Source organism: Urocampus carinirostris, chromosome 16, assembly GCF_059441175.1.
Source record: "Urocampus carinirostris isolate Australia breed hairy pipefish chromosome 16, RoL_Ucar_1.0, whole genome shotgun sequence".
NCBI classification, from domain to species: Eukaryota; Metazoa; Chordata; class Actinopteri; order Syngnathiformes; family Syngnathidae; genus Urocampus; species Urocampus carinirostris.
In genome coordinates this window covers 23361122-23388094 of record NC_142364.1, presented here as the reverse complement: position 1 = coordinate 23388094, position 26973 = coordinate 23361122, and the positions used below count along the sequence as shown (strand labels likewise).

The window sequence follows — 26973 nt, the reverse complement described above, 5'->3', positions numbered from 1 at the left end:
TATACAGGTAGTGTAAACAGGTACAGTTCTAGTTAAGGCTGAATCGTACACCCCAGCCGATCAAAATAAAACTGTATTGAATTACTTCCATGATGGCTTTATGGATCTATATTACATTGAATAAAAGTACATTGACTTCCCTTGAGTTTTTGAGTGACACTTCTCCTCTTGGTTTTTTCCCGTGTTTTTGTTTTCTCTCGGTTTTTGAGCTTTGTTTTTAAATACCGTATTTTCCGCACTATAAGGCGCACCGGGTTATAGGGCGCACCCCGAAAAAATAGTTTTTGGTCCTATATTTGACATACATAAGACGCACCGGATTATAAGGCGCTACAATGGGAATGTCGACAAAACAGTCAGATAGTTCAGTCAAACTTATTACCCCCTTAACATTCCCAAAGCTTGCAAAGACGCAAATACGTGTCGAGAACACGTGCGGATGCTGTGTCCGTACGATGTCACTCAAATGCATCGTTCCATCATTCGGAAGGTTAAAGTCTTGGAATTCAAGAAATGCCAACCATATCTTAGTTTCTATTTTCGCTCGCAACTTTACTGTGCATATGACAATAAACACTTGGAATAGAGTTTAATTTAAAAATAGACACTCCATTCCATCCATTATCTGCACCGCTTATCACAGAAACATCGAGTTCAGTCTGAAACAAGAAACAAAGTCGTTGTGTTCAATAATAATGTGCAGCCATGGTCCTCTTATATCCGTGAGTTTAGTAAATCCAGGAGAATAAAATATTTACAAATACAGAATAGTAAAAAAATGCTTTCTGTATGCCGTCACCATGTACTATACCCATTCATCTTTTTCGGCCAATTGCAGGCTTTGTTTTGCATCTTCAGCCAATGCCAGCCTGTAAATGATAAAAATAATCCGCCTCTTGACCTCCGAATAACTTTAGCCAATAGTGATATATTCAACTGATGATTGACACATCTTTTTCGGCCAATTGCAGGCTTTGTTTTACAGCTTAAGCCTATTTCAGCCTGTAAATGATAAAAAGGATCCGCCCCTTGAACTCCGAATAACTTTAGCCAATAGTGATCGATTCAAATGATGATTGACTCATTGGTTAGCCAATGAAACGCCGGTAAATGAATCCCAGCATACACCGCGGACTACTTGGCGTTCGGGGGAAAATCTAGTCGGCGGCTGCAAGTTAGTTGGAAGACTTTGCGATTTAATATTGATCCATAAATAAGTCGCACTGTATTATAAGGCGCATGGTCAGCTTTTGAAAAAAAATTAAGACTTTTAGGTGTGCCTTATAGTGCGGAAAATACGGTACAAGCTTTCTTCTTTGCGTTTGTCTTTGCTTCCACCAAGTTTCTCAATCAAGATTTATTAGTCAAGGTTTGTGTGAGAAGAGTTTTCAAGGAATTTTGCACCAAAACCCTTCTTAACACTGTTTTTGTCTCTAAACACCCTAAGGTTCATTATCCCATTTCTTGTCTGCATTCGGGTTTTAATTCCACGGATAACGGCCTTGGTTTTAGATATACGATTTCTTATAAACACAAAATGGCATTTTCATACAGTAAATCTACGAAACAACCGTCTGCAACATGTTTTCTGGATTTTATAACCCAGATAGGTTATTATGTGCTCAAATCCTTCAGTCATTCTGGTTACTTCTCCCATTCATTAGGTTGCAATGAGAGCTTACATTATTATGAGTCCAAAATCCTTATTTGATCCTGTCACTCAGAGACTCTCTGATGTTACAGTATTTTTCTGCACACAAATGTTTTTTTTCCCCCTTCTAAACAGCGGTTGGCGAGACATCAAGTCGACCTCAGCCAAAATACCAGCGGGAATTCTTTTTATTGTACAATATGAGCTATGAACCTACGCGTGCCCAAATTTAAGCTGAAAACGGGTTTCCTTTGCTGTTTTATTGTGTTGAAACGTCAGAATAATGAAGGGAGTAATGACATGTGTGTTCCATAAAACGCCTCCAAATGCGGGACTTCGATACGGCGTGATTAAAACGTATTAACGAAACACGACTTGCCGCCATACCTCTCGCATGCCCTCATGTGCTTTTGAGCAGCGTTCGAGGAAAAGCTCGGATGAGGACACCGCGTCGGTTCAAGCGTAATAGGCTGCCTGGATTGAATTAGGCGGAGTGGCCAAAGGTTGTTAATGTGGCTACTGGAGGAGCCCAAGTCAGCTGTAAAGTTTTTAAAGAAGGGAAACTTCCCACAAATTTACACGCATAGAGGCACCCCAACCTTATATGCCCTATAGATGCCTACCACAGGCGTTTAATGGCACAATATTGTCATCGGACTGCCCCCGCTCACATGGGACGCATGTGTTGACTTTCAAATTCACAATCTTTCCAGGGGTTTACTTATTTTGAGTGAACTTAATGCTGTTTTGGGCTAGGATCTAGATCAGGGGCAGTGTTGTGCGTATCACAGAAAAAAGCAATTATTTACAGTCAATAGTTGCTTAATATACTAAGTGATTTAATAGCCTCCCAGACTATTGACAACAAAAGTAGTGCTCTACTTTGATTGTAACTATGTAGTTACAAATTAACTTATGGACTTGCACGGAAGCCATTCCTCTAAAACTGCTTTAAAATAGCCACATAATAAAATAAATCGGACAAAATTTGTACACAAACCTGTGAAACCAGTGAACCCTTCATATTTCTTGGTTTGTGCAATCTTGAGACCAGGAAAACGAGCATTTAGCTGGGACACTCCACATCCATTTTGTTTTTGTGATTCATATCCCTGGGAGATCCTCCTCTCTATCCCTGGGAAATGTCTGAGACCTTTCCTTTTTTCAGGCATCGTGTATTGCAAAAATTTTTTACAAATAGAAAGACCAAAATTCAACACCTTCTCACCATAAATTCTGTGCTCCCGTTTGCCGCATTGATTTCCCGTTATATTGTTATCCCTCTATAAGCCACACTCCCCTTCCCCTGCGCTGCTTACCATTCGCTACTGGAAACACACAATAGACTATGCGCATGTAATCTTATCCGCTGATTTCAGTATTTTATTTCCTAGTCATAAATTAGGTTTACATGCAAAAATATACGATAGGAAAATATCTACAAAGGAGAAATTCAGCGTACTTGTACTATGTGCTTCAGTTGACCACCACCATAACTGTTGTTATATTTTGTAGATAAGTACAAACATCATTCAGATATTGAATTTAGCGAACTGAGGGAAGCATGCGATAACATTAGTAGAACAAGAGTATTTAAAGGTCAGAGGACACCTTAAATCATGATCTGCATAAATAAAGTAGCAAATTAACATAGTAACTCATCAAGTAGTGACAACAGTTCAAAAACGTTGTTAATAAAACGTCACAACACTTATTAACGAGAAAATTAATTGCATTTCTTTGCAACACAATAGTCCCAACACTGATCAGGGGTGGCCAAACTATGACAGTTAATCTGGCCCGCCAAACAAAAATGGTGAAAATATAATGATACTCTTGTTACAAGAGATACGAGTGTCTTGTAAGAAAAAAATAAAAATATCTAATAAGGTTAAATAAATTACTAATAATCAAAACATTTTGGCGAGCAGTGTCCCTTCCTGTGTACTGCGCTTGAGGCCATCGTTCAAAACACTGGCTACAGTCACAAAAAAAAATAAGAATAATAATGTTTTCTTTCTCGCCTGGCTTCTGTTCCATATTTTCGAACCAAATGTGGCCTGAAAATAAAACGTTTACTCATCTAGATGAAATCTGTAAACAGTAATTACAGTAAGAAAAAATACATGTTTGTGTTGCAAAGGAAAGGCCCTGCAACTGGCTGGCAACCAGTTCAGGGTATCCCCTGCCCAACGCCTGAGGACAGGTGAGGTGGGCTCCAGCACCCCTGCAACCTAACTGAGGATAAGTGGTGCAGATAATGGATGGATGGATGCAAAAGAATGACTTGCTAAATTAGACGACATAAATAGTAAAGATTAAAAAAAGACCAAAAATGGAGGTTAAAAATACACAGATTTTCCTTTATTTAGCCTGAGGTGGCAATTCATGTAAAAACGATTAAAGTTTCCCAGCTTTGTTGCAAATTTTGTTGGCACGGCCATAAATTTGAGCTTGTGTAACATGTTGCTAGTGAATACAATAACAAGTTTGAGGTTTGGAAGACATTTTGCTCTCAATAACCACAAGACTGCAAATTTACTGGAATCACAAATATTTGTAGGAATGTTCCGATTGGAAATTTTGTGGAATCCTCAAGTTTGGCCGTTTATGGCCTGTGTCATGTTCTCAAATTGGATTGGACGGGACTCGATGGGCATGTGAGAAAAGGAGCCATCACATAGAAAAAAATAGTTGAAAAAAGAGTTAAATAAATGCAAAGAATTGCCCATTTGGAGACAATGTGTCCCATTTTACATATATTTTTTTAGGATTTTAAGTATTATTTCATATTATTTTGCAGGGATAAGTTATTCTTAGGATTAATTTTAGTTTTTTATTTTACTGGAAAGTAAAAAGAGAAAAATGGTCCTTAAAATGAACTTACCCAAAACAACTGATTTTTACTTTGAAGTAAAACAAAAACAATGTGATCCTTAAAATGAGAATATCCTAAAAAAGAAAAAAAAAGTGAATACATTTGTTAAAACAGGTGAGTTATCTGTCATGTCCAATCAGTTTGCTCATTTGTTTCTTTGTTTTTCATATGTTACTTTGTGGGGCAGTGGTTAGCGCGTGTGCGGCACAGTTCTAAGGTCTTGGGAACCTCCTGTGTGGGTTCAAATCCAGCTACCGGACTTCCTGTGTGGAGTTTGTATGTTCTACCCGTGCTTGCGTGGGTTTCTTCCGGGCACTCCGGTTTCCTCCCACATTCCAAAGACATGCATTTCAGGTAGATTGGCCGGTCCAAATTGTCCCTAGGTGTGAATGAGTGAGCGAGTTGTCTGTGCCTGTGTGTCCTGTGATTGGCTGGCAACCAGTTCAGGGTGTCCCCTGCCCACTGCCCGATGATTGCTGGGATGGGCTCCAGCACCCCTGCGACCCTACTGAGGATAAGCGGTGTAGCTAATGAGATGAGATGAGATGTTACGATGCTTAATATGTGTGTGTGTGTGTGCTTCACAGAGAATACATTTTATATTACATCTAGTTTTGCTCATTTCAACTTAGATATGCTTTACTAAAATACAAAAAAATACATCTTTACTTTTACTAAAATATTTGTTTTCGTAAGGTAAAAATTACGATCTGTTATCAAACAATGTTGCTCAATTTTAATATTAATTTTCTCTTTTTAGTAGAAAACAAGTTAGGATATAGTAAAATAACACAAAAACATGAAAAAGGAATCTCAAAAGTTACTCTTTTTTGATATTCCCAACCAATGATTTGCACAGGAAAATATCACTTTAAAAAAAGAGTTGAGAACGTAGTCTTCTTGTCCTCAATAAATAAAAAGAACACCAAACAAATCAGCTAATTTCTGAACAAAAACGTTCTCCATCTTTTATGTTTCGAACATTATGCTCCTCTCAGTTGTCTCTTGTTTTATAAGCAATTTTTCGCCTTCTTCTGGTGACCTCTCCTGTCCCAGTAAAGCATCCTGGAGTCCTCGATTGCTCCCGAACGCACTCGGTAAACCTAATGAGCTGACGTTGTGTTTTTTGAGAATCCCAGACTGGCGGGATTTATGTTTACGGTTATCCGTCATCTGTCAATCAATAAATCATCCAGCTAAGCTAAGGGCATTAGCAGGGTAGGTCAAATCTCTGTTTATGTCATTGTGCCATTTTAGAGCATTTTTCTGAAGAAGGCCTCTCAGTCAAAGAAATTATGGACAGACGTGCAGAAAGGGAAATATTCCCTCTTTATTTGTTGCGAAACGTTTTTGTGTGTTTGTGTGTGTGTGCTTCCCAGAAATGGACACACTGCCACCCATTTCATTCTGTGTTGCGTAATGGAGGGAATGTTGTCGGCTATCGGTTGTCTGAGTGACACAACTTGCCCTTACAGATGCTCTAGTTGCTTACTTGAGCTGCTGAGTGGCCAATGCGGCTTAAGATAAGACCAATCCATTTTTGACGACATGCTGATAAAATAGCGAGGGAGATTCACAGACGCTGGTTTACTGGGTTGAAAAAGTCAACAGTGGTTCCAGGTACAGTGCTAAAAGTGGCTTTAACCTTTAACCTTTGATTTTAGCCACCTCATCCGTCTTTTGTACAGATACAAGAGTGGCAAGTCCTGTTCCAGAAAGTAAAAACAGTCTTACGTTGGGGCCTAAGTTGAAGGTTCTTTCAGTCAACCAGTAGCTGAACAAGCAATTGAGTGAAATCCAAACTGTTAGCTGGGTTCTTTCGCAATGGATGAATGGATGGATGGATGGATGGATGGATGGATGGATGGATGGATGGATGGATGGATGGATGGATGGACGGACAGACGGGCAAAGGGGCGGACAGATGGACAGACAAATGGATGGATGAATGGATGGATTCAATGTACAATTGACTTCTACGAATGGTTGACTTTGATGGATCATTCATTTTAATGGATGGATTGATGGATGGATGGACGGATGGGCAGACAGATGGACTGACTGTGTTTCAAGTATCGTTGAGTTTTAGAAATAGATGGATATTGGTGGATGAAACAGTTGTACAAACAGTTCTAATCACTCATTAAATAAAGAAAACTGTAACTATCTGATTGACAAACAGGGCGGCATGGACACTGGGTGGATGGCGCGCATCCCCACAGTGCGGGGGTCCAGGGTTCAATTCCAGCAACCGTGGCCTCCCATGGGGAGTTTGCATGTTCTACCCATGCCTGCGTGGGTTTTCTCTGGGCACTCTGATTTCCTCCCACATTCCAAAAACATGCATGTCAGGTTAATTGGTTGGTTCAAATTGTCCCTAGGTGTGAATGGGCGATTGAGTTGTCTGTCTCTGTGTGCCCTGCGACTGACTGACTGGCAACCAGTTCAGGGTGCCCCCAGCCTGAAGATGGCTGGAGTGGGCTCCTGCATCCCCATGACCCTAGTGAAGATATGTGGTGCAGAAAATGGATGGATGAATGACAAAGTGTAAATGACCACAGCAATAATTACAAACCTACTATCACCAAATGTTACTACATCAGGGTCTGAAACTTAAACCCCCTTTCACAAATGCCTTAAACTAGGCCATCTAAATTTACATGTTTAAATCATAACCTGCTTTTCTTTGCAGTCCGACTCTTTGGTAACCATAACCTGCGCGAACGGCAAGTGGAACAAACAGGTGTCCTGCGAACCAGTGGACTGCGGCTTGCCCGACAAATACCACGTGCATCCGGCCAATTTCAACTTCCCCGAAGGCACCACCTACGGCAAGAAGAGCACTTTCCAGTGTCGTGTACCCGCCCAGCTCGTAGGTGAGCCCCCCACTGTGCCCGTGACAGTTTATTTTTGGGCTGCCCTTAAAAACCCCCCAAAAATACACAAAGCTAAGTGCAATCTATTGTTTCCCTCTTGAGAACACCAAACAAGCAAACAGATGTGTCCTCTCTTACAGTGTTGTCATATTTAAATTTTAATGCGCATTAAGATCCTTGTAAGTTTTGCATTTTTCAGAGTCGGCTGAAGGAGGGGGTTGTTATGTGTAAGACTTTTTCGTGCTATTTATTAAAGGTATTCCAAAATTCTTAAACATGCAAAATGTGAGGCAGTAGCACATGTGCTTTTGCATAAAATCGTTATATATTTCATCAGTATATTTCATTTTTTTTCCGAGTAGTGCTTTTTATGGCAGCATGTCTTGTCTCTGTCATCCTGAGCTGTGATGTCATTGGAGTAACACCGCACATAGCAAGATAGTCGCCGTATAGTTTTACGTGTTGATTAGTGGAAGAGGTCCAGAGTGTTTTGGGAAAACTGTTGCTAGTTTTTGCTGAGAATGCATAGCTGTTTTGTTGCATTTGGATGCAGCAATGGTAAAGCAATGGGCGAGCAGCCAAAAAGGTGTTAGCTGGCAAATACATCACACAGAAAGCAAATAGGGGCTAACCGGGGCAGATCAACGATAGGTGGCTGCAGCCTCGGTAGAAAAACGCGAGGCTGGCCGACCAAAAAACACGCAGTGAGCAGCTAGGCTAACCGGGCCCCAGCAACGAAAAGCGGCAACTGCTACGGCAATAAACGCAAAGCCAGCCAGGCCGAATGGCCAAACAACGCAGTGGGCCGCCAATGAGCACCAACCAGGAGTAAACAGACAGGAAGCCTTTTGGTTTCTGATGCTAACAGGGAGCTAGGCGAAAAACACAAATTAATTGCCACAATACCTAATACGAGGGGAAGACAGGGTAAGCAAAGTTCCAATTTCTCCTAGACAAAATAAGAGGTATGCAATCACTGTAGAATAGAATAGAATAGAATAGAATATGCCTTTATTGTCATTGTTACAACATGGGATATGCTGTGACAACGAAATTGGACGACTCCAGTTCCACATTTACAGTGAGGATAAGGAAACAAAGACACAAGGAACAAAGAACTAAACGACTTTGTTGTCCTCTGGGGGGGGATGATGAGGAGGGGGGGGGTGTTGAGGGTCAAAGAGAGTTGCCGGATACAACCGAATGTTTGATCTTACATTACACATAGTCCAGTGTTTTTCCGAATTGCTCAGTCCACAATTGAATGGATTTGGGAGTACAGTCCATAAACATGCCCGATTAAAGTCGCCGTCGACGATAAAGCTCCGTTGGGGTGTGCAAGCTGCTGTTTAATGATAGCAGCGGGCAGGAGATTTAGCGCTATGCTAACGTTAGCATCCGGTGAAACTGTTAGCGGTGGAAAGTATACAGCAAACACAAAGACCACAGTTAACTCTCCCGGTACATAGAAGGGTCTGCACGATACTGCTAGAAACTCCATATCGAGTGAGCAGTGTGTGTCAATGGTTCCGCTATTATTGTAGCGCGTAGTCTCCAACCCCTGTTTTTACCGGAGTCTTCGTCTCGTTCGAGCCGGTTATGTAATGCGGCGTCGGGAAAGCCAAGACTCCATGATGGCAAAAAAAAAGTCCTCCAATTCCGGACGTTGTTGGTGGCGATCCGCAGCTCAATTCACTCATTGTGGACGATGGATCTGGCGTTGGTTGGTCTGTGTGGTCGCCTTCTTAGCTCAGCCTTTGCTCCGTCGTTGTCATTGTCGGCAGGCGGGCAAATCTTCCAGGGAGATCCGGTGGTCTCTGTATATCCCTCGGGATGTAGTGGATATTATTGTAAATGCGAAGGGAGTCAGGGGACACTGAAAAACAAAAGACGAACTGGAGCCCGAGCCGCAGCGTCTGCACAACGCACCGCCATCTTGACATGTACACTTGTACACTACAATCGCTGTCTGTTGTGGATTAACCATTCCTGAAAGTATTGTTCCTAAAATGACATCACAACTCTAGAGCCAACAAGCCAGATGGGTCAACTTTAATACCAAATGTCTCAAGGCCACCGGCGGGTGGAATATTTTGCAATATAGTTGCATAATTGTGGGTAGGAACACTACCTTCTGTGCCTAAATGAAAAAAAAAAAGTATTTTTGTAAATACCTCGAGGCTGACTGGGCCTTGCCTTTGCAGGTACAAACAACACTCTGACCTGCCTGGATGACGGGCTTTGGTCCTTTCCGGAGGCTTTGTGTGAGCTCCGCTGCCCAGCTCCTCCCCCCGTGCCAAACGCCGTTCTGCAAACCAAACGCTGCAACGAAACAGGGCTCAAAGTGGGAACACTGTGCAAGTACAAGTGTAGGCCGGGCTACCACGTGACCAACAAACCCAAAAGGTCAGAAGCAAATAGAACCAGAGGTAAGATCAGGCCTTAAAAAAAATTCAGCCCAGGAGTATCAAAGCCCAACCCATCCCAAGCTGTAAACAAACCCGAAATGTCATACATTATTTGTGAGGACTACGGAAGACAAGAGGTGATTTATGATAACAAATTAAGGTCTGTCTTTTGTAACAAAATCAAATAGAAAAAGACTGATACGACATGTATAGGTTTTATATTTCTGTGTCTGCAAATGTTACGTTAATTGTAATGTTCCATCATTGATGGATTATTTGGAAGAATCACAGGAAAGTTTTAAGGCCGTCTGTCATTTCGACCAGTTGAAAATTGGGCCATAGCCTGCAGCAGAGTTCAAAAAGCTCTTATGCTTTATTTTCCATTGAACCTATCTGCTTTTATCTTACCTTTATCAGAGCTATTTGGGGCGGAATACATTAGATTCATTAGGTTTTCGTCAGTGCATGAAAATGGTAGAAGTAAGACAAGGCCTGCTTCTAGTAGAATCAACTTAAACCTAATGAATGGGCTGACTGAGGCTGCTCGATGTTTTAAGCCAGGAGAATATGGCAGAGAGTAACACAGTTCCAAACTCTGTAGAGATCCGTCAAGACTTTAGCATGCCACTTTAAGAGAGAGAGGGAGAGGCAGAGAGAGAGAAGAACAATGACGGGAGGATAATAATGATTAAAAAAGCCAGCGAGAGAGAAACACGGCCCGACACGAACGGCCATAAATCTTACCTCTGAACAGAAGCAGTGATTCTTGCTGTTCCTGAGCAGTTTTTGAAATTTTTCCCTAATTGGATTCAGGCGGGCGTTCAAACGGCAGTGCACCGAGGACGGCAGTTGGCTGGAGGGGGCTTGCGAGCCGGTGACCTGCGACCCACCGCCGGCCATTTTCCACGACTCCTATCATTGCACCGATGGCTTCCGTTTCGATAGCGTTTGCCGACTCAACTGCTCCGATCCGGCCGGTAATAGCGTCAATGCCGTCACCGGAGTCTCAGCCCACATGGTGAGGATGCTGCACCCTCCATGCAAGCAGGTCCGTCCATCTCTCTGCTCTGGTTCTCTTCTCTACTGCGCCTTTTACGAGGGTGTCTATCATATGCCGTCATTTGTATATCAAGAAAAGAAATTAACTTCATGTTGGACCGCTTAATACATTTTTTTTTCTTTTGTTTTTAAACAGGAATCCAAGTAACTCTAATATTAGTAGTTTATCATTTTTATAACTCTCAGTTTTATGTACTGTATTTTACACACTCGGTGGCCTTGGGGGTAGGGCAGCCGCCCCAAGAATGGGAGGTTCCTGGTTCAAGCCTAGGCCGAGTCATACCTAAGACTTACAACATTGGTACTCAGTGCTTCCCTGCTTGGCGCTCAGCATTAGGGGTTGCAATTGGGGGGTTTGGTCACCTAATGACTCCCAACACATCAGTTGGGTTGAGCGAGGGGGCTGGGAATCCCCTCCTCTGTATCAATCTCCCAGAAAGAGTCAGAAATATGAACGTGTTCCTGACTCTAGCCACCTCCCACTAGGGATATATATATATATATATATATATATATATATATATATATATATATATATATATATATATATATATATATATATATATATATATTCCACACTATTAGGCGCACCGGAATATGAGGAGCACCCCCCAAAAAGTAGTCTTTTGTGATATTATTTTCATGTATAAAGTGCGCTAAATTATATTTACTGATCAATTATTGCATTATTGCGATTAGGTGCCCATATAAAATGCACCTGATTATAAGGCACACGTTGAAATTTCTGGCCAATTTGGGGTTTTTGTGCGACCCAAAATAGTTGGAAAGCACGATACATTTTATGAAACCTATTTTTTAAAGGGAGACATAATACATTTTAGTATATACTGCAGGTCGGTGTAATGAGGTCAGGGGGGGCACAAATAACCCAGGGGCCATAGTTTGGACCCCTAAGCTCTATTAAAACTGAATCGATTGAAATGTTTCCCTTTGTAGTTTGTAATAACTTACAAGTAACCCGCCGATAATGATGAAACAGAGGGAATTTTTTCTGCCTTTGCTTAGCTACTGCCATTCTAACATAATACATAACATAATACAGTTCTTATATGGGCCTTTTGACTGCCACAAAGGGACAATTTCTGTCCCATTGGCAGACAAATCATTTAAATATAGTTTTTATATTTTACTATCTTTTTACTTATGTTTATGTGACATTTTTAAAAAGTAATACCAAGAAAATATATACTTTTGTTTTAGTTTAGAAAATTATACAAAAAAGGGAATACTTTTGTAATTTATGATTTTTTTTCTTATATTGATTTTTTTTTTTAAGTTTTTTTTTTTACACTAAACTGTTATGGAGTTGTTCCCCATAACAGCAATAAACGAGAGATTGCAGTATTTAACTTTTAATAATCAATTATTCTAGTGTATAATATGTTTTACAAGTTAAAACGTTTGTTTATTACATACAGGAATCCTGTTTTGAGTATTCTGGTATTAACCTTGAGAGGAAAAATATCTAAAAATGCTTGCAGCCTGGTCATCCTATAAGGGGAATTGCCTCATGTGTGGTCCCTTCTCAAGGTTTCTTCATTTTCCTTATGTTTTTGAGTTTTCCTTGCTTTCATGTGGGTTTTAGATCAGGGGATGGTCTAATAATAGTCTGTAGTTTGCAATAATCTGGGGTCTGTGCAGCCCTTTGAGACTCCTTGTGATAAAGGCTTATACAAATAAACATGACTTGACTTGACTTGACGTAAAATGACAATTCAGCTCTGAAATCAAAGACACAATCAATATAACCTAAGAGTTTTTGACCTTTAGTCCACGTTGAGAAAAACAGATTTATTACACCATGTAGCAGTCAATGCAAAAATATTCTATGCACCTAGGTTCCAACATAGATATTTAATGAAACGCGCCTTTCCCGGTAAGTACTTGCCGGCTTTCATTAGGTGTTCCTTACATTGTTTTCAGACTCGCCGACTCCCACAGCACCCCTTGGTTTGATGCTGTTCTATTCCAAAGCTATTGATTTCCACAACAGCCCAGCTAGTCTTGGAATTCTGAAATCTATACTCCTCTTTATCTACTCGAGCCTCTCAGGCTTTATGTCTTTGCTGCCTGATAATAGTTGGATTGAATTTCTTGTTTTTTGAAATGGGAAGCCGGCATAATGTCCTGGGCTTTATGTTGTCGGCGTTATGGTTATTTACAGTGTTGGGAATAACGCCATTATAAAAATCGCCGTTATGTACCATCATTATTTTTTCAGTAACAGGTAATCTAACTGCCGTATTTTCCGCACTATAAGGCACACCGGGTAATAGGGCGCACCCCCAAAAAATAGTTTTTGGTCCTATATTTTCCATACACAAGGCGCACCGGATTACAAGGCGCTAGCTACAACGTTGACAAAACAGTCAGAAAGTTCAGTTAAACTTATTACCCCCTTAACATTCCGAAAGCTTGCACAGAAGCAAATACGTGTCTCAGACATGTACGGAAACAGTGTCTGTACGATGTCACCAATCACTCAAATGCATCGTTCCAAATATCATTCGGAAAGTTAAAGTCTTGGGATTCAAGAAATGCCAAACATTTCTTAGTTTCCATTTTATTTTTTGCTGGCAACTGTGTGGACAGCAAAGTAAGAATTTTATTGTGCAGGGCAACGGGGTTCTTTACTGTGCATATGACAATAAACACTTAGAATTTAGTTTAAAAATAGACTCATCACAGAAACATAAAGATTGTTCTAAAACAAGATACCGGGAAAATATAAAGCCGCATAGCTCACCTAAGATCTCTTGCAGCCATCACGTTCAATAATGATACGTAACCATGGTCTTCTTACAACCGTAAAAGAGAGCAAAATATTTACAAAATACAGAATAGTAAAAAATGTTTTCTCTATGCCGTAGTGCAACCCAACGTGTGATTCACATTCATCTTTTTCGGCCAATTGCAGGCTTTGTTTCGCCCTTTTAGCCTATGCGAGCCTGTAAATGATACAAAGGATCCGCCCCCTTTATCTCCGAATAACTTTAGCCAATAGTGACTGATTCAAATGATGATTGACACATTGGTTAGGAAATGAAACACCGGTATATAAATCCCCTCATACACCGCGGACTACTTCGCCTTCGGGGGAAAATCTAGTCGGCGGCTGCTTGCTTTAGTTGTAAGACTTTGCGACTTAATATTGATCCATATATAAGGCGCACTGTATTATAAGGCGCATGGTCAGCTTTTGACAAAAATGAAGGCTTTTAGGTGCTCCTTATAGTGCGGAAAATATGGTAGTTTTTCCCCGTTACTAGGCAGTTACTGTTACTAACGGTCAAAAGTGGCGCCTTACCTTGTTTAGTAGAAATCAGAATAGATAATTAGGACATCCTTGGTCATCCTTTTGGCATATTTATTCACCAACACCAAGTAAACACAAATACGGCTCTAATTCAATCTAACCAGGCAGCCATTCACAATAACACAAAACAATGCGTGCGTGATGACGTCACGCAATGAAGAACGTCTTATTCTAAATATTACGAGTTAAAACGCCATCAAATTCACCATACTTAACATCTCATTCTGCGTCTTTAAACACAAATAGTACCAAAACTTCTTCTAGCTCCTCACTGAGAGAAGTCTTGTCATAGATAGAAAAAGAAAAAAGTGAGAAGGAGAGGAGAGAGAGAGAGAGAGAGAGAGAGAGAGAGAGAGAGAGAGAGAGAGAGAGAGGATGGGGAGAAGTATAGAGATTGAGAGAGAGAGGGAAGGGTGTGAGACAGGTAGAGAGAGGGATTGGATTGTTTTACTGTTGACTTTTGCTGTAAACAAAATATTTGAAGAGCAGTTGCAAATTTCTACTTGGACAGTTTTCTCAGGTTGTGAGAGTTTGATTATATGGTTGAAATGTTTACTTTCATTATGTTGTTTTTTTTGTATAGTAGCGTATGTCTACTCAAGGTGATGTTTAACTACAGATTGTGATTTTTCTCTATACAGTGGAACTTAATTTATATTGCTTTACAATTAACCTTTTTTGTGGACTAGACGTACAGTGGGCTATGTCTACTTGACCAGTTGTCTTAGTTTGTGATAGTTGGATTTGATTAATTAAATTCACTTTTTTATTGTTTAATGCTGATTGTTATTATATTATATTGTTTACTGATTATTTTTGTTGCACTCTAAGTGTAAAAAAAAATATTTTGCTGGTGAGGTGCAATAAATATTACAAGGCCCTATAACACAACTACCAGTCTGGTCTTCTCTATTAAACTGACACAAATACTGCTCAGAAAATGTCAAATTCTTTGACATACAACAACATACTTTTAAGTAACGGAAATAGTTACTTTCCCTGGTAACTAGTTACTTTTACGATAGTGTAACTTATTTACAAACTCATGTACTTTTTGGAAGGAGTATTGGGTAACTATAACTAATAACTTTTTTAAAGTAACATACCCAACACTGTTTTTTTCCACAGGGTTTTGGCTCCAACGCCATCCGCTGCAGGAAGGATGGGAACTGGACGGGGTCCTTCCGCCTCTGCCCGAACAGCAAGGGCCAGTGTTCTTTACCTCAAAACCTGCATTACAGTCTTCAGTACTCGTGCAGGCGAGGACATGGCATAGGTGGGTATGAACTTTAGAAGAAGCTTTCTAAAAAGCCTTGAAAGTTTTAATATGCCTAATTATGGAAATTAAAACAAAACATCCCCAATTGAGCACTTTTTGGAGAAAGGGCAGAGCAACAGGAGCTCAGGCACCACATAGTGTCAATCTGTGCACACCCCTTATAAAATATTGAAGTGCTACCATTAATATTTACCACTTTTAGTATAGTTTTCTTATTTTTCAAATTATTTTTTTACATTGTTGGAAAAAAGCAACTCAATTCCTAACAAATGGGATGTAGTACCCTAAAAATGTCTTATGTTTCTGTTGCATATTGAAGACATTTTAGTTCCCTGTTCCTAAATTCTTAGACAACATTTTTAGATTTCCAGGTTATATTTCCTGGGATTTGATTTAGGTTTGGTACACGACTCAAGAAACCTTGTTTTGGGCAATAATAGCATTTTTAGTTAAGGTTTGCTCCTAGTATAGAAATTCATCCTTTATTGGGTAAAGGTATGGTTATGGATTTCAGCAGTGTAAGTGTTCATGTTTAGGTCATTGCCTTTTTAGGTCATGTAGCAAATTCTAATTGATTCTGGTGTATTTTTTGTAGAATAAAAATGTCCTTATTTTTATTGATAACAATGTAAGGAACATTGTGTACAATGAGATTAGACGTACCACTCTAGAATGAGCATTAGATGAAAGACTTAAAAGAGAAAAATAAGAAGAGAAACAAATTTAAGGATGAATAGGCAAATGGCTTGAATCAGTAAAGCATCACAACAGAAATGCAATGAAAAAAATGCATTGACATAGGCAGCAACACAGTTTTATAATAAGAGCAGAGAAATGAATATGAGTGAAATGTGAAAATACAAAAGTGCATTTTTCCATACATAGGCAAGACATATATGTTTTGACAGTCTTGTGCGCTTGTTTAGGGTGGTGATGGCTCTGGGGAGCAGACAGCTTGTTGATGATTTCATAGGAGCATGGTCAATTCTTAATTATAAATTCTTAATAATTGCTTTAATATCTATAGCTGCCTATTTGTCCTGTTATTATTTTCTCTTTTAAGTCTTTATTACGTGTTTATCCTGGAGTGCCATGTCTTATTTTGTTGCCAACAATCTTCATAATGTTGTTGTCAAGTTCTATAAAGGCTATTAAAATTTTAATTCTGCTTTGAAGGGATATGCTTCGGTGGTAGACTACCAGTGTCAAAATACAGGTCCGCTGGCCAAATGTGGCCTATCACATAATTTTATGTGGCCTGCTCAAAATAAAATTGCACCACAATAACCTGCAGTTTTTGACATGTCCAGTCGATGTTACCAAAGTCAGGCCCCGTACACTGTAACTGTATTTGCAGACTACCAATAATCAACTAGGGAACGATTAGGAAAGTCACTGATATGCTGTTAGGCCAATGCAAAAGATACAACATAAAACAACAGCATCTGGGTGTCTTTGTAGAAATGTAAAGAAGCTGTAGCTTTAGCTTTATGATATATTTGAACTCTTGGGAGTGATGTTTCCATACTTAGGTTAACAACTTTATGAAATAAAAATTGTAAATACATTCAAATCATCCAATCAATTACTTTTTGTATGCTTTTGTTGTAACTTTCCAGTCTGCATGAGTATCTTCGACTTGTTTTGCTTTTGTTTTACAAATGTACAGTTGATAAACACGACCAGAGATTGAATCTTAGTGAAGGAAAAACATTTAGTGAAAAAAATAACTCACAATAATTGCTTTTAAAATCAAATGTTGCATCACTGAATCAGAATTCAATTGTGAGCATCCAAAAAGACCCATAGCCCTCCCCCTGAGGGACACAATTTATGCCATGCATTTACTAGCCTGACCCCCTGGGAGAATGTTTTTTCTACCATGTGGCCTCTGATCTAAAATGAGTTTGCCACCCCTGTGTGACAACTGAGGCTATTTGCCACACTCACAAATAACAACCAAAATACATAGTAACATAGTAACAATGTGACAACAGTGGATATTTCTCAGCTTCAAAGTTGATGCCCAACCCATGGCACCTCCACAATACTCCACAGAAGAGCTGGTGTGTTTGTGATCTTTCTCCAGACTTTGGTCTAGACTCGTACTCGATTTTTTCCCCATTTTTTATCCACAAACACGAGCACTATTTTTTTGACCCCTGTTTTCTTTCACGTGCAGGCGAAGAGTGCGAGCTGTCATGCAGGGAGAGCAACAACGATGTGGTGATCCTTCCTAGCAACATGACGGCCGAAAGTGTTCTCAAGGAACATTGGAGGAACCCACACAAGGTCAAGGTATGTACGATACCTGCGTCTCTTTTGATGGGAGGCCAATTGCAAAGAAAATCATACTTTCTCTCACAAATAACATCATACTCTCATACAGTCACAATCATACCCACAGACAAACACAACTATATTCTCCCATACATACTAAGGTGAGAGAAGTAGAGAGTACAGTAGTATGCGTGTGGCAGCATAGTAATGTGTGTACTATAGTTTCATATACACTCTATTATACTCTCACACAAATACAATATACTCTCCAACACACATACTATAATTTCACACACATACTACTCTACTCTCTATGTGTGAGAGTATAGTAGTATGTATTAGTAGTAGTAGCTTTTTTTCCCATTTCTTTTACATTCAGTCCTCACATAGGAGACATAGTAGCATGGTCAAATCCATATGTAAGAGAGTATAGAAGTGTGTGTATGAGAGTATAATACTATGTGTGAGAGAGCATGGTGGTAGAAGTGTGAGAGAGTATCGTGGTTTGTATATGATAGTATAGTAATATGTGTGAGAGTGTATGAGAAAGTACAGTAGTGTTTATCCGTTGGTATGACCTTGTCTATATGAGAGTACAGCAGTGTGTGTGTGATGGTATGTGTTTTTTTGTAAGAGCAAGCAGGATTTACTTCTCAAATGGCCTCTCCTACCTTTTGCCGTTGTCGCAGACGCACATGACAAAGGTCTGCGATCCGCCACTCTCCTTTAGGGAATTTCCCGCGTGGGGTCGACTTCCTCGCTCGGTCGGTCGGCATCGGAAAAAAGGCAAAAAGGGCCGCGTGTGCCCGTCTTTCATCTTCCCGCCACAACCAAATGTTTTGCTTCCTAACATGGCAACCCCTCACACATTTTTCGGAACATGGTGTTACCTGCTAGCATATTCCTAATAGCGCTTGAGCCGGCTGCTATTTTTGGAAAAGTCACACCGGTGCAAATGTTCAATTTGTACTGTGTCAGGAATCTTCAACTTCTTCATAATGTCCTTCTACTTCTCATACACCTTCTTTTTCTGTTTTTTCCCTTCTGTTTTTTCTTCTTCTCTTGGTCCATTTTTTGGTCTTCTCTTTATTTTTCCTCTCCTTGTTGTTGTTCATCTTTTCTCTTCGTCTTACTTCATCTCCTCATTATCGATCTTCTTTCCTATTATCCATTTCTTCTTTTTGGCCATTCTATTATTTTCCTTTGACTTCTTAGTCTTCATCAGCTGTTTTTTTTGACTTTGTCTTCTCCTCCGCCTCTCACCATTTTCAATCTTCCATCTTTATCATTCTCGTTTTCCTTTTGACAATTTCTTCTTTTTCATATCCAATTTCTCCTTTTTTTGTTTTTTATTTGTCCTAGTTGTCTTTCTCCTCTTTTGTCTACCTTTTATATTTCTCTCATTTTCATAATGCCCTCTTTCTTCTTTGATTACTTTTGTTTTGCCATACATATTGTTCTTATAATTCTCCTTTCCGTTCTTATTTTAACTATTTTCCTCTATAAGTATCTTTTATTTATTTTTCTGTCCTCCTTATCCTCCTCTTGTTTTATCTTCTCTTATCTAATTTTCTTCTTTATTATTATCATTTTCGTACTCATTTTCTACTTCGGGCAGCACGGCGGCGCAGTTGTTAGCGCGTGTGCGGCACAGTTCTAAGGTCTTGGGAACCTCCTCTGTGGGTTCAAATCCAGCTACCGGACTTACTGTGCGGAGTTTGTATGTTCTCCCTGTGCTTGCGTGGGTTTCCTCCGGGCACTCCGGTTTCCTCTTTATGTCCTCTAGTTTTGTCCCTTTCTTTTTCCTTTTCTTTCCCCTTCTTTATCTTAACATTAATGCGGAAATATTGTATTTCAAAGGGCCTTTCAGGACACAGGATGGCGTGGCAGTGTGAAGGAGGTCGTAGAGGTCTTTTCTTTAACTGTCCTCTTGTTCTCTGTGGTCATTCTCTTTTAGATTTATTTTTCTTCATAAGTTCATAAGATTCTATTTCTTTTTTGACTTACTTTAGTGTTTTTTTTCTTATCTTGACTTTCTTCTTCTTCATCTTTTTCTTTACTATTCCCTGAGAGTTGGGTAAAGATGTAAAAACAACTGAGTTAGGTCTAAAGTTCAATGTGGGCCCATTATTTTTTTTAAACAGCTAAATTAGTTGCTGAAAAAACAGAAATAAAAAACTAAGATAATTTTCTGTTAGGTCAAAATAAAAATTAAAAATTAAAAAAAAACAACTGTAAAATATAGGGTCTAAATTAGGTTAATTCTTATTAGGTTCGGTGAAAAGGTTTGGGATTAAAAAATAAGTTTCAGGGTCAAGTTTAAAGGTATGATCAAAATTTAGGTAAACAGCATACTGGAAGTCTAAATCTTAAAGCAAAATAAACTCACTGTGTTTTGTTTATCGAAGTGCATTCCCTACAACCAACCAATTTGTCTGCTTCCACTGTCACGCTGAGTCAGCAGTGGGCTGGGCCACGAGGACATTAAATGATCTGTTTTTCATGGACGTGCGTAATTGATATGATTTGTGCTCGGCGGTAAATTGAGACTCGTGCTGTACTCTTGGAGGGCGCCGCAATGGATTGCATGCAAGTAAGCCCGTAAAGAGATAGCGGTCGGTCGTGTGCCAGAATGTTGAGGGTGCCCTGGTAGGAAAAGCTCAGCATTTCGATTTTTTCGTTCCTTCAGCAGGAAGATCGTTTATTCATAGCATTAGTCGCATGAGTCGTACTTATGTTTTGATAGGTTGGCATACACAAGAACAAATGTGTATAATTTCCCAGACATATGTTTGGGTGCCTCATGCTGCAGTGTGTTCGCCTACCCTGAAAACAATTTTTTTTTTTGTGTTCAGAGGAACCAAGCATCTTCTACTTTGAAAATAATTTGCATCATCTTTTGGCACCCAGAAAATTTTCCTTTTTTTAACGTTGCTACAGTGTGTAGCAAAAATTTGCTACACCTCATTATCCGGTGTGCCATATAGTACGTAAAACACGGTAGTTTAAATTCACTCAAAGTTTAAATTAGTCACGATGATTTATTGCTTTCAAGCAGTTGTGGTTAAGTTTTTGCAATGACCCACTTAAACTTCCCTTACTCTCCTTGTGTTGCTAAGGACTGCAAAAAAGAAAAAAAACGCTAGCGCTAGCCTTTCCCTTTATCAGCAAAATTAGCCTGTCGGGCTTCCAGCAAAATTAGTCATTTTCTATATGACATTACGTCGTCTAAGGTGGCGCTGAGATGGGGATCTATTTTTATGTGGTATCGGCGCCCCGGGAGGCTTGGAGTGGGTGAAGATCACTACATAGAAAGGGTGAAGCCAGGCCACCATCATGGATTATCGTGATTTACGGTCCTGCTGAGAGAGAGCAAAGTGGGGTAAGGGAAGGGGAAGGGCCCTCTGGATGACATCATCGCCAAAGCAACCAGAAAGTACAGTAGGTGCAAAAAGTTTAAGATCCCAGATGAATTAAGGTACTCCATCTTGGGCAGGTAGTGATGTATTCTTCGTGAACAAAACGTCTCTATGTGCCGGCTCTTTGGAATAAACGACGAGAGACGGCTCCCCACGAATCAATTGAAACCCTTTTTTTGCCTCTTTTGTAATTGGTTAATATGCATATTGTCATGGATTCTGTGCTGTTGATATTAAATTTGTTCAGGACAAGCAAAATAGCCTGGTGTTGCCAAGCCAATAGTAGTTTGGATTTGGCTGCTTGGAGTTGTTGGTGGTCAGTGGCTGTGGTACCAAATTTGTCCGCTAGGGGTTAATAGAGACCCCAAAAGAGTAGACCACGCAAAAGCAGATATTTAGCGATTTTGTACGTACTTTTAGTAGGTGCCTTGGCATGAACCATAGCTAAAAACAGTTGCTATGATTTTTTTTCTTTTTCCTCTCTTCTTCTTTTTTCATTTATTTTTTTCTTCTTTTGTTTCTTTGTTCCCATATTTTTACTTCTATTATTTTGTCTTTTTTTTCTATTTTTTATTCTATTTATTATTTCATTTATTTTTCCTTTTGTTTCCTTTTACTTTCTATTTTTCCTTCTTTTCCTCTCTTTTTTTCCTTTGATTTCTTTCTTTTTTTATCGTTTTTGCTTTATTTTCCCCCTTTTTAAGCCATTTCATGCATACCTTTACATAGTAAATGGTACATATTAAATGGTAATATATGGATTCAAAAGAGCCGGCTCCTTTAACCGAACCGGGCCGAAAGAGACGGTGTCCTAATAAGAGACGTAATTCCAGTCACTTGGGCAAGAATCGCTTTTCTTCTGCTTCTACTTATTCTTCCCTCCTCCATCTTCTGTCGTTTTCAGGCCCATTGATTTGCTGACGGCGTCCCAAATGACAAATAGCTTTGGTTTGCTGCCGCAAAGAAAAAGTGTGTCAATTCTCGTAGATAAAGGCACACGGCGGGCGTTTTTATTTGGGGGTGTTATTTGAGGTGAGGCAGTTATTTTATCCCGCTGGGATGTACAAGATTTATGACGGTCCGACCTACGCCGAGAACACGGGACGCAGTTTTGTTTGGAACTGGTTGTGTGTTTATAACAACATTGGAGATCTTAATGGTATTTCCTTCTTCCTTTTTTTGTATTTGACTTTAATAACGAATTGTTTTGTTTGAGTGCTGAAGGCTTTATTAAAGTGTAAATCTGCTGACATTCCTTCAGTAGTCTGTTGAAGCTCCATTGGTTTTTGTTGGTCCTTTTTTGCTTTTGTCATAATATTTCATTCATCTTCTTAAATAAAATGTTTTCAGTTTTTCTGTGCTTCAAAACTAAAAGCGGTATTCGGATTAATATTGAGGTTGTGGAGTTTAAATCAAGCAATACAACTACTTCAACGGAATCAAGCAATACAACAACTTTTTTGGAGCTCACAGCATCCCTTTTTTATCCCATTGATGCTTTTTTGACGATTTTAAAAGTAATCTGTTAATTATGACCACTAGATGTCATTGTGTTGATCAGTGCAACCAAAAGCAACTTCTACAAAGCACAACGAAAAATACAAACTATGGAGACTCAAAGTGACCAAACCACAGCATTTTTCTTCAACTGAAATGAGTACTAAAAGGCACCCCACGCATTACTGACACCAAAAAGTAGCGCATTACTCCAAAAGTAACTTGTACGAATAACCGTAGATAATTGCATAAAAGCCAGCCCCGTCAAAATGCTTTAAAATAGGCACATGATTAAAAAAAATGGAAGAATACATGTACACCAACCTGCAGAAGTAGTGAACCCTTGATATTCCTTGGCTTGTGCTAGCTAACTTGAGCGCTTGCAAACAAACACTCAGCCGAGACACTCCATATCCATTTTGTTAAACCACTGAAAGATCTCAATCTCCGTTACTGGATTCTGTCCAAGACGTTTTCCTTTTTTTACAGGCATGGTGTATTGCAGAAATACATTTACAGATGAGAACACTTAAACTCAGGACAGTTTTACCATAAATTCTGCGATAATGTGTGCCCCATTGATTGAATGGTTATGTTGTACCTATAAATGGCCCATATGCTGCCTAACATTCTCTACTGGTGACACACAACCAAGTATGCACATATAAACTTACCCCCTGACTATAGTATTTTATTCTATAGTTGTGAATATAGCTTAGATGCGAGTATATACATTAGGGAGAATATCTGGATGAGGAGATATTCAGCCTCATCGTACTCTGTGCTTGAGACAGTGCCATCCTAACTGGAGTGAGTTGTACTTTGAACTTAGATATAAACATGCCCACCCATTAACGCTCCTGGAATAGAGAATTGTTAAGAATATGAGTGATGCAAAAGCATTCTACAGTCAGTGAACATTCCATTCCATTATCTGCATCTACTGTGTTACTCACAGTAACGTTCTATGTAGTATAGTGAGTAAATCGTATTATTACTGCTTAACAGTACAAGTTACCGAGAAAAGTTACCGTATGAGAACATATTTGATTTGTAATTTCCTCAAATACCAAGTAAATCATAAAGATTATAACACATTAGCTCTTTCTTTAAATTATTGCACATACAGACTATCAATTGACCATTTTATACAACATTTCCATGTGAAAAGATGGCCACGTTTCTCTTAACACACCAACGCAAGCACACATTCCACGCAGCACCTCCCCTGAGCTGCGTTTTAAGGACGAGCGCAGTGGGAAAGGATTCCGCGCATTCTGCAAAGATATTTGAGAACATTGATTTACCTTTGCGTGCATGCATGCGTGTGAGGTTTTCCCCCCTTCTTCACCCTCAGAGCCTTGACCTCAATCCCCCCTACCGGACATCCCACCTCATGTCTGTTTTGGTAACCAAAACGTAGGAATCACCTTATCAAAATGTACTTTTTACTAAGTATGGCACGTTTTGATGTTCGTCTATTTCATGGCAAATATGCATGGATTTATCATATTGTTTCCCTGTATCACAAGCACACACTCCTACCTGCTGATTGAAAATAAGTATAAGATTTTATTTCACTGTTAAAATGAATGAATGAATTAATGAATTAAACTTTTATTTGGAACATGACAAAAGCAAACAATGTTAACAAACATGTTCGAAAGGGAGTAAAAGAAGCATTTGCTTATTAAATCCCACCCCCAGACTTCCTCACCAATTGTATCCCACATCTAGATCTGCAGTATATTTACATGTATAAAAAAAAAAAACTTTTGAATATACATATTTACATTGGCTCTGTGGATACACAGTCCCTTCCTTATCATCATCATCATCACCATCACTACTTCTATCACTTTTTTTATATTCCCGGATTAATTCACTTTTAACCATCGATTAACTCTCTAATGCTAGTAATCAGTAAATATCATTCAGACACCAATAATGCCAATAATACTAATTGATGACAGTTATAATAATTATAAATATTATAATATCAATATAATAATAACACGTATAACAATAACAATGTTTATCTGCTTAATATACCATTTGCTATATCATGCAGAAGCCATTTTTTTCCTCTCTGTACTTTTCCAATATTGTTATTTGGAATCTGTATTCAAAAAGGTGAATATTTGGACATTGTTTAAGCTCATCCTGTAACTTGTTCCAAATCTATCTCCACATACAGACACACACATACTTTTCCTGGTGGTTTTCACTGGTTTGATCTTAAAGTTACTACATCCCCTCAAGTTATAGCTTCCTTCTTTTCTCAAATCAAACTAATCATAAGTGACGAATGTTGTTGAATACGAGCGGCCATGATCAAAATCATTTATTGACAGCGTAATCTATGAACGCAATACCAACATAAAATTTATAACGTATTTATTTAAGTCCCACTTTCTTATTTCTCCATTCTCTAACATTTGTCTCTGGTATCGTTGCATCCAATGTTTTGCAGATGTAATCAACGATATTTTGCGACTCACCAGTCATTGCTAAAACACCATAATTGTCACGACCAGAACAGAAGTAGGACATGGGGACCAAGCCTCTCACGGGATCATAACGTGTTCCGAATGCGGAAGTGGATCTTCCGGAGCAGGAGATCGTAGCGTAGTTAGCCGGAAAAACAGGTCGTTATCTGGGACGTGAGATCAGAACTTGGCCGGGTCAAAAAAACGGTCGTTAGACTTGACGGGAGATCAAAACTTGGTCGGGGTCAAAAAACGGGTCGTAGCAGGAGACAAACGGGGAAACCAGGAGTGGAAAACAGGTGACAAAACAGGACCAACGGGAGTCAGAGTAAAAAATGCTTGCCTTGTGAAAATAGAGGTTCGCTGAGTGAAAGGACTGAGCTTAAGTAGGATGGGGAACCAATCAGGTAATCAGCAGCAGCTGGTGCCAAACGAGCGGGCACAGGTGAGTATAATGAGCAATCATGACTGTAATATACTACCAAGAAACCAAGAAAACATCATGTATAACGTGCCCCGTTTTTTTTTTTTTTTAGATTAAAAAAAAATGTGTTTTTCATGAATAGTTTCATGTTAAACAGCTTTTGCCTTTGCTCTCAGCTTCTGAATGAAATGTGTACTTTTTTATCATGTGTTGCAGAGCATCGTCTGTACAATGGGACTTAAGTGGTATCCACACCCAGAGTTGCTTCACTGCTTTAAAGGATGTGAAGTAAGAACTTGTTTTATATATGGGAAAAGACTCATTTTTAACGTCAAGACCCGCGGGCGGTATGCGGCCCACTAGAACGTTCTTTAAGTCACCTGTGCTAATCTTGTATTATACTGCAGGAATCCTTGTGTATTTTTTTACGAACATTAATTCTCCTTGAAAAGCGTGTTGTTTTTTTATTAGCTTTTTCCATTTTGTTTGATTATGTTTCAATCCAATTATATATTGAATATACTGCAATTGAGTGGATAAAATAAAATTGCCATTATATTTGTTTCTATTTAAGGTAAATTTAAACGTTTGCTAAAATAGAAATATAGGTTACCAATGGCGCCTGAAGACTTGTGGCCAAGCAATCTTTTAAAAATTGGAAAATTGAAAGTGAATACACATAATGGTTGGTTGTTTGGTTGGACCCCTTAACCACTACACCGCAAAAATAATTACTTTAGCTAGTGAGAACATCTAAGATTAATGAAGGGTTTGCCACGCTGTTTTACGTACGTGCACAACTCACACCACAACATTAATGACACCCAGACAGACACAGGCAGAAATGGTGTTGGGCGAGTATTTATCCCATCAGAATGCAGAACACAATGCATGATGGAAATCTGCAAAGTAGCAATATCTTAAAAAGTTGACCGCAATACAGCGAGGGATTACTGTATTCTGTTTTCACTTTGGGACCACTAGAGGTCTGCGACCCAAAACAGTAAGGAAATCACTCAGTGTCAAAAGTGAATTTGATTTATTTTTATTTCACTGTACAGACAGTTTAAGCGCAGCCGACATAAAACCAGACAAGCCCATCCTTACCGGCCCTTTCAAGTCTTTTGTTTATTTGTAGGTCAGACCAAGGTCACAACATCAAACGGCGTCTGTCCTGCACAAATGTTGCGTTCACGTGTGAAGGAATTCCCGCCACTGTACGCAAGAATTATATGATGTCCGCACTTTGGACCAATTGGATACCCTGATTGTTAACTCGAGTGGAAAGGGTCAGGCCAACCCTATAAATCTCTTCATAGGAGAATCCCCCCTACTTCCACCACCTTCTTTTTTCCTGTAGTGAATAGTTTATTGCA

General features: G+C 39.3%; 1 protein-coding gene across 1 annotated transcript in view; it reads left to right on the top strand.

The window, feature by feature from the left end:
- pappaa (pregnancy-associated plasma protein A, pappalysin 1a) overlaps window positions 1–26973 on the top strand; it is a 161032-nt gene that overhangs the window by 114835 nt on the left and 19224 nt on the right. The window contains exons 15-20 of the mRNA XM_088356261.1: window positions 7222–7405; window positions 9610–9811; window positions 10627–10861; window positions 15338–15485; window positions 17671–17786; window positions 25814–25885. Coding sequence (XP_088212387.1) covers window positions 7222–7405; window positions 9610–9811; window positions 10627–10861; window positions 15338–15485; window positions 17671–17786; window positions 25814–25885 — 957 coding nt within the window. The remainder of the gene's footprint in view (window positions 1–7221; window positions 7406–9609; window positions 9812–10626; window positions 10862–15337; window positions 15486–17670; window positions 17787–25813; window positions 25886–26973) is intronic.